The sequence below is a fragment of the Benincasa hispida genome, chromosome 9 (genome assembly GCF_009727055.1).
Source record: "Benincasa hispida cultivar B227 chromosome 9, ASM972705v1, whole genome shotgun sequence".
Taxonomy (NCBI): domain Eukaryota; kingdom Viridiplantae; phylum Streptophyta; class Magnoliopsida; order Cucurbitales; family Cucurbitaceae; genus Benincasa; species Benincasa hispida.
This window is the reverse complement of record NC_052357.1, coordinates 76,909,748-76,919,957: the sequence shown is the minus strand read 5'-3', so window position 1 is coordinate 76,919,957 and position 10,210 is coordinate 76,909,748. Positions and strand designations below refer to the sequence as shown.

At 34.0% G+C, this 10,210-nt stretch overlaps 1 protein-coding gene across 6 annotated transcripts; it reads left to right on the top strand.

Annotated features, from left to right (window-relative positions):
- The first annotated feature begins 2,630 nt into the window (after nucleotides 1–2,630).
- LOC120086185 (geranylgeranyl transferase type-2 subunit alpha 1) lies at nucleotides 2,631–9,358 on the top strand. 6 transcript variants are annotated; one of them, XM_039042706.1, is made up of 9 exons: nucleotides 2,631–2,802; nucleotides 4,857–4,995; nucleotides 5,085–5,247; nucleotides 5,426–5,586; nucleotides 5,696–5,800; nucleotides 6,208–6,999; nucleotides 7,086–7,263; nucleotides 7,527–7,713; nucleotides 8,494–9,358. In XM_039042706.1, exons 2-9 carry the CDS (start codon nucleotides 4,880–4,882, stop codon nucleotides 8,880–8,882), a joined length of 2,091 nt encoding a protein of 696 aa, XP_038898634.1. In that variant the 5' UTR covers nucleotides 2,631–2,802; nucleotides 4,857–4,879; the 3' UTR covers nucleotides 8,883–9,358. The 6 variants fall into 6 exon arrangements, with proteins under 6 accessions (XP_038898634.1, XP_038898633.1, XP_038898631.1 ...); XM_039042705.1 differs by having other exon boundaries at nucleotides 4,851–4,995; XM_039042703.1 differs by having other exon boundaries at nucleotides 4,719–4,995.
- Nucleotides 9,359–10,210: the final 852 nt, after the last annotated feature.

Below are 10,210 nucleotides of genomic sequence, written 5' to 3'. Positions count from 1 at the left end.
ACTATCTATCTCAATAAATGGAAATAATACAGATTGTATCTATCTTTCCAAAGGTCTTCGACAAGAAGATCATCTATCTTCATACCTATTTTTAATTGCTTCCAAAGGATTCTCTCGTTTTCTTCAAGCTAATCATTTTTTGAGTTCAATTTCAGGAATTGTAATTCACCACTCAAGTCCAAAGATTTTCCATCTTTTGTTCGCACATGATAGTATGTTTATTTGCAAAGCTACAGAACAAGATTGCCATACTCTAAAATACTTCTTTCGAAAATTTGAAAAAGCCTCGGGTGCTCAAATTAATTTCTCAAAATCTACCATGATGTTCTCTTTCAATCTGGATAATAAAAAAATGAAATTTGTTAGTGGCATTCTTGGAGTTTGTAACGTCCAAAACCTAGAGAGCTATCTGAGTCTTCCTTCTTCTTTATCCAAAAATAAAAAGCAAATATTTCAATTTTATTATGGAGAAGATATGGAAAGTTATGCAGGGTTGGAAGTCTTCTCTTTTCTCATTTGCAGGCAAGAAAATTCTTATTAAAAGTGTAGGTCGGGGTATCCCTTCTTATGGAATGAGCCTTTTCAAGCTCCCAAAAAAAATAAAAAAAAATAAAATAATCTGTGCAGATATTACAAGATTATTTGCCCAATTTTAGTAGGGTTCAACTATCAAGAAAAGAAGAATTCATGGGTTAAAATGGTCTAATGTGTGTCTTCGAAAAGCACCAGAAGGGTTGATCTTTAGAGATCTTGAATGTTTTAATAGAGCTTTAGTTGCAAAGCAAGCTTGGTAGATCCTTTCTAGCCCAAAATCTCTCGTATCCTTTTTTTTAAAAGCATATACTTATGAGATTGTAGTATTTTGGAAGCAAAAGTGAGAAAGAAATCTTCTTATTTATGAAATATCTTGATGTGAGGCTGTTCTTTTGTAAAGGAAGAAATTAAATTCAGTACGGCTAATGGAAAATCCATTAAGATGTTTGAAGACCATTGGATCCATAAGAAATTATTGCTTAAACTAGTGTGTATCAATAATAAGTTCAGGTCTTCATTGGTATCAAATTTTATTACCCAGTCGGGTCAATGGAATATGGAATTACTTAAAGAGGCTACTCAACATGCAGATATAGATTTAATCATCAAAATTCTTATTAATTTGAAATCTTAGGATAAAATTTGTTGGCATTTTGACAAATATGGTATTTGTTCTGTTATGTCAGGATACAAGTGGTTTCAACATTCAAGCTCATGTTACTGTTCTACAAGTGAAAATACCATGGATATGGTATGGAAAACTTGTGGAAAATTAATATTCCGTCCAAAATAGAGTTGCTTGTTTGGAGGGCTCTTAAAAATATCATTCCTATAAGAGTAAATTTATGTACTCAGAGCCTCGATCTTTTTCAATATGTACTGTTTGTCAGAAAGAATCAGAATCTTTAGATCATATATTTTTTACATGTAGAAGAGATAAGGCAATTTGGGAATTAATTATGAATAACCATATATTAGAAGAAAATTCCAATAATAGCTTCATAGATAGATGTATAGCCTTACATAACTCTTGCTAAAAAATATGAAACTAATTGCTATATCTTGCTGGGCCATGTGGAAGGATAGGAATACAATTATAAATGGAGGAAATTTAATTCAGCAGAAGCAAAAAGCAGATGGATAAGAGATTACCTTAAACTACTAGGGGTTCTCTTCGAAAAGCTATGTTCCAAAACAGAGTACACAATCTTCAAATTGCATGCAATAGAAAATGAATTCCTCCTCCTTGAGGCTCCTTTTCCCTCAATGTAGATGCAGTGTGGACCTCCTTGAGGCTCCTTTTCTCCTCCGATTGCTGAATTACTCGCGATCATTGAAGGTATTGAATTGGCTTTATCATTTGGAATTTTCAATATTAGGGTCGAGTCCGACTGTCTTCTTGCTGTAAATCTCATCAACAACAATCAACATGCAATGATTGGAATTAAGAGTTGTATTGAAGAAATATTATCATTGAAGAAGGGTTTTAATTGTTTTTCTTTCAAATATGTAAACAGATTTTGTAATCGGTTGGCTGATGCATTAGCAAAAGAAGCTAGGGCTAACTTTTCGGATAGTGTACGAGTTAGAGATTATTCATTTACATTACCAATATGGATGTATCTCATCTTTAGCCCACAAGGCAGAATATATATAAATATATATTCTTTTTTTTTTAACGTACAATTAACAAATTTTTAAAGAAAAATAATATCCTCAATGAAAACGTCAATCTCAATCAAAGAAATGCCCTCAAAGTCGATTATTAAATTTCAGTGACACATTAGATTAGAAATTAAGAGACTTAAAATATATTTTTACTTTACATTTTAATCTAGTTTCGATCTCTCTATTTATTTTTCTAATAATTTGATATACTATTAGAACGGTAGGAATAGGCCGATCTCGACCTTCGTAGTGTTATTAGCTAAGGCATAAAAATAATGACTAATGATGGTTTTTCTTTTCATTCCCTCTCTCTTTCTGGGTGCAACGAGGCAAGAGAGAAAGAATTAGAGGCCACTAAACTACCCAAGCCCAAGCCCAAGCCCAACAAAAATAAACCCTAATCTATCACCTCTTTTTTTCAATATTCCTTTTCAGTTTTTCACACTAAATATTCTCCACCTCCACCCGCCCCTTGGGTCCACTCCACGTTCAGCCACCACCATCGTCAACAACGCCATCGTCGAGGAGGACCGCCGTCGACTTCAAGATCCGCCGTCGTTCACGTCTTTCTCAGCCGCCGTTCACGTCTGAAGGTTGAAGGTGAACATTTATTTATTTATGATTAATATAAATTTATTTATTTCTTATTTTCACCTTGGAAACTGATGCCCATTTTATATTTGTTAAACATCTTTATCCATTTTCATATTCTTGGAAATCTGTATGTTCAAATTCTTTTCCTTCTTGTTTTTATCAAATTTGTAGGTTTCATTCATCTTGTTTTTGGCTTTCGAGAACTCATTGAACTTAGAAGATACAAGCGGGGGATTAATAGGGGAAATTCGTGGATATACTGTAAAGTAGATGTGTGATTCCAATAAAAAATATATCATTATCATTTATAATATATCTTCTAGAAGATAAAATTTTACACACCATCACATCAATACATAAAATGTCATTAATGATGATAATGCAGGCATTTCAATTCTTACCCACTATTGATATTATCTCAACCAATTCATTGAAAATTTTGCTAAGGGCATCATTTAAGTTCACTCAAATAAATTAAGTCTAGTGACACTACTTCCACAAGTTTCTTCGTTATCTACTTTTCGTCAATGATTTTAAGAAAAGTAGTTTTTAAAAAATTGTTTATGTTTTTAGAATTTGACTAAGAATTCAACCATGATAAGAAATGTAGATGATATTAGTTTAATTTTAACAAACAAAAAAACAAAATGGGGTCTTAATTTTTTAATTTTTAAGAAAACTCACTCTATTTTAAATCATTTTATTTGATTTATAGGAGTTCAAGAACTAAAAGTAAGTATAAATATTTAACTTTTTGGTAAAGTGAATCGATACATAAACTAAAATGAATTATGGTCATACCTCATTTATTAGCTTCCACGTAAGATACTTCTGAAAATAATATAAGATTAACCATGATTAAATAATTCTTTATAAAGACAAAATTATGATATAAATTAAGAGACATTAGGTGCCAAAGTAAGCAATGTTGAATAATTGGACATGCATTCTTCTTTAAGATTGAAAGTTGTTCAAATCTTAAAATATCTAAGAGGCTGTTTGGGACGTTGTGATAATATAGGATGTGGGGAGTTATGATGTCTGGAGAGTTTTGATTGAGTATGAACACGTTCCAAAAATAGACCCACAAACAATTAAAATCGGTGAGATAGGATAATGGGCCTCCAAAGATATATCATCTCATGTTGGGCCCTCGAACAACCTCTAATTGTTGTACAGAAGTTAGAAAGATGAGAGTAGATTTTCTCACAAGTTTTCTTCACATTTCATTTGAGTAGGATTGATTCTTGAGCTAAAGACCTTAGGCATGTTTTGGTATGCAAACTAGAAAATAGAAAACAGAAAACTGAGTGAAAACCATAGTTATAATGCATGTTTCTATGTCTGTTTGATAACAGAGTAAAAAATTAGATCCAAATTCAAATAGTTGCTCAAACTTTAAAGTAGGTTTAATATAATATATTTATAAATCTAGTTATCACTATGACGTATGATTGATTAATTTAAATATATTCTAAAAATTTAAATACGACGAAAATAGAATGAGATTATTTTTAGTATTATCCTATTTGACTTAAAAAAATTTGAAAACAAATTAAAAAGAAATATATATGTCAAGAAGTTCAATAAACTGTTCTGTAAAACTTAGAAATTAGATTCTAATTTAAAAACTCATTTTATATTTGTTTGATATTATATTTATGAATGATAAACTAGTCGTAGCTATCTATTAATAATTAAGTCGATTATGAACATGTTCTATGTTTATTTTAGAATTATTATTTTTTAATATTAGATAATTACAATACATTACATAATATATATTTGAATTAAAAAATAAATTGAGTTTATAATATGAATTATTGTATTTTTAAGAGTTTTATCTTTATTTAATATAATTTTACATTTTAAAATTTAAAATTAAAAAATATGGGCTGTGTTGCTATTGTTATTGTGACAAGGCCTGGTCCAAATCGTCGTTCATTCAAAATTTTCTGCTGCTCTCGGGTTTCCAATATGAGACTCAACATCCAAGATTTCTGTCTATTGGTTTTTCCTTTGGCGTTGCCGTTGAATCTTCATATCCTTCAAAGTCGCAGATTTTGATCCTTTTGAACTGAAAATGCACGGACGGCCGCGCAAGCCTCAGAAACCGGAGGAAGCAGAAGCTTCGGCGGTGGAAGCCGCGAAGCTTCGAAATTTGCAATCTCAATTGCTTGCAAATCACCACCAAAAGAAGTACAATATCTGAATTCCTCATTGCTATTCTCTGTTTCAATTACGGTTTAGGTTTTCTTGCGGTTTGAGTTTCAGATTGAATATTGTAGCTATGCTAAGGAAGCTCTAGAAGTCAGTGCTAATTTGCTGGAAATGAATCCGGATCTGTATACCGCTTGGAACTATAGGAAACTTGCGGTTGAACACTACTTGAAGGATTCTCCATCAGACATAGTGTCAATCAAAGCGATTCTCGATGAGGAACTTAGAGTAGTAAGTTTTCATTTAGCAGTACTGGATTTGAGGTTCTTTTTTCAATTCTTGACGGGGCTTTTGCTTTTTAGTGAATCGATCCGATTTTTCATTTCATTTATGCGTTTGCAACTCAACACTATTGTTCATAGTGAATTCTGGCCACTGATTTTGGTTTCGTCGATTCATCTTTCAATAGGCTGAAAGTGCTTTGCGTCAGAATGTCAAGTCGTATGGCGCGTGGTATCATCGAAAATGGATTTTGAGCAAGGGGCATTCGTCCACCGATCATGAGTTGCGACTGCTTGGAAAGTTTCAGAAACTCGACGCTAGGAATTTTCATGCATGGAACTATCGAAGGTTAATACCTGCTTGAGTTTTCCTTATCTAACCCTTCTAGGCCAATAGCCGCAGTTTACATGTACATTTTGAAAGTAACCTTAGGTGTATATATTTGTCCGTTCATAAGATTTGTGGCAGGGCTAATAAACGTACCCGAGGACAAAGAAATGAAGTACACAACAGATATGATAGACACAAATTTCAGCAATTATTCAGCATGGCATAATCGCAGGTATAGCCTACGTAATCCTGAGTTGATTTTTTTTCTCTGTAAAAGGTTTAGGTTTAGTTGTGTTGGCTCATTGTTTGTTCATGAAATTCATATACATCTGGTGTTTTTTTGAACGGTAACTCAGATTGCTCAGCACAGTTCTCAACTGTTAGACTTTTGTTTGAATTCATTAGCCATTTGCATGTCTTTCTTTTATGTAAACGTAAGAGAAGCATATAAAAGTCACCTCATGTATTCCATATGATCAATCTTCTTTAGAAAACTAGTAAATGTAAAATTACCTTCCCTTGAATTCTCTAGCTTCTCTAGCTTCTTCTAGTGTTTTTTCCATTGAAAACCATAGGAATTTGAAAATGTCTTGTAAGTGTAAATTCACTATTCTGACTTGTATAGTACCTTATTTGTAGTGTGCTTCTTGCCAAATTGCTGAATCAAAAGGCTGAAGGTTATTTCCCAGTGGAAAGGGTGTTAAATGAGGAGTATGAGCTCGTGCACCAAGCTATTTTCACTGATCCAGATGATCAAAGTGGTTGGTTTTATCATCTTTGGCTTCTGGACCAAACGGTGAAAACAAATCCTCCGTATCTTGTTTCTTCTTGGCCACCTCATAGTTTTAATGTAGCATTATCAAGAACCGGATGTTTAGATGATCAAATTCTCTCTCCATTCTGTAGTTTCCATTCAGATTCAGGAACAATGCCCCTCATTCTTTACTTTGATCAACCTGTTCAAGGCATTGACTCATCTTCGGTGATTGTTAAATCTACAGTTAATTTAAGAGATCTTATTTGGAAGCCACTCTCAAAATGTAACCGTGATGCTTCCAAAGCTTGGATTAGTCATCTGACTTTTCCTCGAGAAGAGCCCAATTCAGAATTTTATTCAGTGGAAGTCAGCATTGGACATTCTCAGAAAATAGCATCTGCAATTGGTTTTCATCATGTGAAACCAACTCATTTTTCTTTTAAAGTGGCCGTGAATTTAAGAGAAACATCCACTGAAGATTTTGGAAACGAAGGGATCAGGTGGAAGGACGAAAACTTTACTAGTTGCGGAATTAGTCCTCAGAATTTTCCATTTGGTTCTTCTGACAATCCAACCAGTGAGGATAGTTATGCACCTTCTACTTCTGAATGGTGTGCGGAGACTATAAGTAATGAAATAGCTCTTTTCCGAGAATTATTATCAGAGACTGATTGGTATGCTACTGCTCACTCTATTTCTTTTGCATATTAAAAAATTTGAACTGTTTATAAATCCTATCACTTCAATTTCTCTCTTGCAGTAAAATTGGAAAACTCACTCTTGCTAGACTGCTGATGGCTCATGCTGCAGCATCTCCACATGCCAATAAAATGATCCAACTTGAGGAAGTCCTTGACCTTTACCAAGACCTGATGAAGTTGGACCCATCACACGTTCATTACTACAAGGATGAACACAGCTTAGTTTTATTGCAGAAGGTGATATAATTTCTTGTTATCAACTATTGAAAATTTACACGCTTTTTCATATATGATATTAGTAACAATGTCCCTTTTGCCACGAGGTATTATAATCTATAACTTCAACACTTGTTTTATGTTACTTTTTGTGAATACAATTATTTGTCCTTGGAATTTTTACTTCGTTTCATGTGCATAGATGAGAATTTGCATATCGAACTATCCTCAACTTTTTTCCCCATTGGAAAGGACGAGTGGGTGACATTCTGGTTTCATTGCAGGTTACATCAACTAGGGAGTCTTTGTTAAGACACTCCTATTCCTACAAAGAGCAGACGTCACCATATATTGATAGTACTGCCTGTCTAAGACTCAATAATTTATCAATTTCACGGATAGGATCTGTAGAAAAACTACTGTGGCTGCAAGTGCTGGACCTCAGCTACAATGAACTTCGATCAATTGATGGTAAACTTTTTGACCTGGCTTAGTGATAGAATGAAATAACGTGCATTTCACTTTCTCACCTTATCATTGAAGAAAATGTTCGTTTTATTGGCAAACCATTCAAAACTCATATCTGATCATTCAAGTGCATTTCAAAGTTAAAATTAGCTGCATGCTCTAGGTTCGAATTATTATTTGGGGATTCAGTTGTATCTGTATGATTGGGAAAATTGATGTTGCTCTTGCAACACGATTTCTTTTTCCCCCTCAATGATTTGAGATTATTTCAACAATTTAGATCCAATGTTTAAAAAGCCACCTTGGCATCTTGCCTTCTGCATTCGCAACCCGCCTCCAGTTGTGAAGCCTTAAGGCTCAAAGCCCAGTGCCTTAGGATTTCTGTATTAATTTTCTTAAAAAATAAAATTTCATATCCCTAAATGCATAAAATACCCTTGCGTTTAAGGCTTTCTTTTTCTTCACGTTTCCACTTCAGACCATGCTCTGCTATTTTCCATCATTCTTACTCTCCCAAAGTCTATCAAGTATAAAAGTTTGAACCTTGTTTACATATGTTATATCCTTTCCTTTCTATGCATATATTCATCTACGTATAAATTTGTTTATTTTATAAATATATACAGTGCACCTCACGAAAACAAAGTTTGTACCTTTTTGTTTCGCCTCACACTTAAGCTCCAAATAACTATTTGTATCATATGACACTCGCTCTTATGGAATAATTTCACTTGATTTTCGGGTTGCTTCATAAACACTCTCTCTCTGTTGTACCTTTGACAGGCTTGGAGAGCATGCAGCTCCTATCTTGCTTGAGTTTGAGTAACAATAAAATCGGCAATTTTACTGCATTGGAGCCTCTGAGACTGATAAAGTCCTTAAGAGTTTTGGATATATCGTACAACGAGATAGGTTCGCATTCGATCGACACAACCAGATATCTCTTCTCATCTCCATTGTCACATTCTGAAGAAATTGATTTGAGCAGTGATAAAATGGCAACTGATTGTACTGATCTGGCAAGTTACTGGGAAGCTTATTTTCTATTCAAAGATCTAAGTTTGACGCAATTGGATATCGAAGGAAACATGATATCTAGTGAAAGTTTTAAGGCGTTTCTGGTAAAGATTCTACCCAAACTCCACTGGCTTGATGGGAAACAAGTACAATAGATAATAATTTATCTACATCCAATCCTCTGTCCACTTTGATAGTTCATCCCCTGAATGTAAAAAGGTACGCTACAAACTAGCATTGACCCTAAATCGAACAAGGCATTGGTTTCGATTTCTTTCCAACGCAAGGTTAAGAACCGTGGATTCGATATCGCATCCAATAAGCATAAGTTATTTAAGATTTTGGTGATACTGAAAACTAGGTGACATGTCTCGAAAGCTTAAACGGATACATATCCTCATGGAGATGGATGGTTACAACATGGAAATGAATATGGTGGCCAAGGATTGCTTCAAATTAAATTTCATCATATACATTGTAATACTGTGTGGCAAATGTATTTAAAAGAGAACTGATCTATACATTTTTGTTGTACCAAATTTTGAAGGATTGTAGTTTTAATAAGTTGAGATTTGTGTAGCAAGCAGACATCTCGGAAGGAGAGTTACAGACTTCATACACATTTGCACCATCCTAAAGCCTCAGCATTTTTGGTTCGATTGAAGACAACTTTTTACCTTTTAATCAGCACCGCTTCAAACATATTCATATGATCCTATTTCGGAGCCAGCTTACCATTTATTCTCAATCTAAAATTGTTTTAGAAAAGTTAAAATTGACTTCATAGTCTCTCTTCTTTTACTTTTCGTTCAAGATCCCCGTTTCCCCTTTTGTTTTTTCGTTGGGATATTTTTAAATTTTTTTCTTCTAAAATTCCATATATATATATATATAATTAATTAATTAATTAAAAATATATATTTAAAAGTCTAACCTGGGTTGGGGTCAGAGCGGGGATACCTTTCCCGTTCCTACCTTGTCCCAGGTCCCCGATTTGACCCCAGATCAAATCGGGGATTCTACATCCTAATTGGGGCGACCCATGGAGAATTTTGCCAATCCTGAAAGATATTTTTATTGTCTCTTTGCGAGGGTATCTTGAATATTCTAAATGCCCCTTTGCGAGGGCATCGGGGAGTTGATGAGATAATTTGGGGTTTGGACCTTAAAGGTTGTTTTTCAGTTAAGAGTGCGTACACTCTTGCGGCTAATAGAGTTGGATCGCCTTAAGTTTGAACCTGTTTGAGGGCATAATTTATGTGTGGAAGGCAATCTCCAACTCTATTCCCAGTTTCGGTAATATTATCAAGGAGTCAAAGCTAACCCTCTTTGTTTGTTTCGCAGGAAGTATGTTAAATCCACGAGTCACGTTCTTAAGTTTTCTAAAATTATATAGCTTTATTTCTTTCCTTCCTTATCTGTTTTTTCTTTTTTTGCTTGTTTTAGGAGCCGTTGGTAGACCGTTGGACTGAGTTGATAAAAG

Bases quoted from the DNA above. Each gene is read 5' to 3' on its own strand.
- LOC120086185 (XM_039042706.1), top strand. From the start codon at position 4,880: ATGCACGGACGGCCGCGCAAGCCTCAGAAACCGGAGGAAGCAGAAGCT. The intron at 4,996-5,084 runs GTACAATATCTG...TGAATATTGTAG, and splicing joins GCAAATCACCACCAAAAGAA to CTATGCTAAGGAAGCTCTAG. The intron at 7,000-7,085 runs GTATGCTACTGC...TCTCTCTTGCAG, and splicing joins TTATTATCAGAGACTGATTG to TAAAATTGGAAAACTCACTC.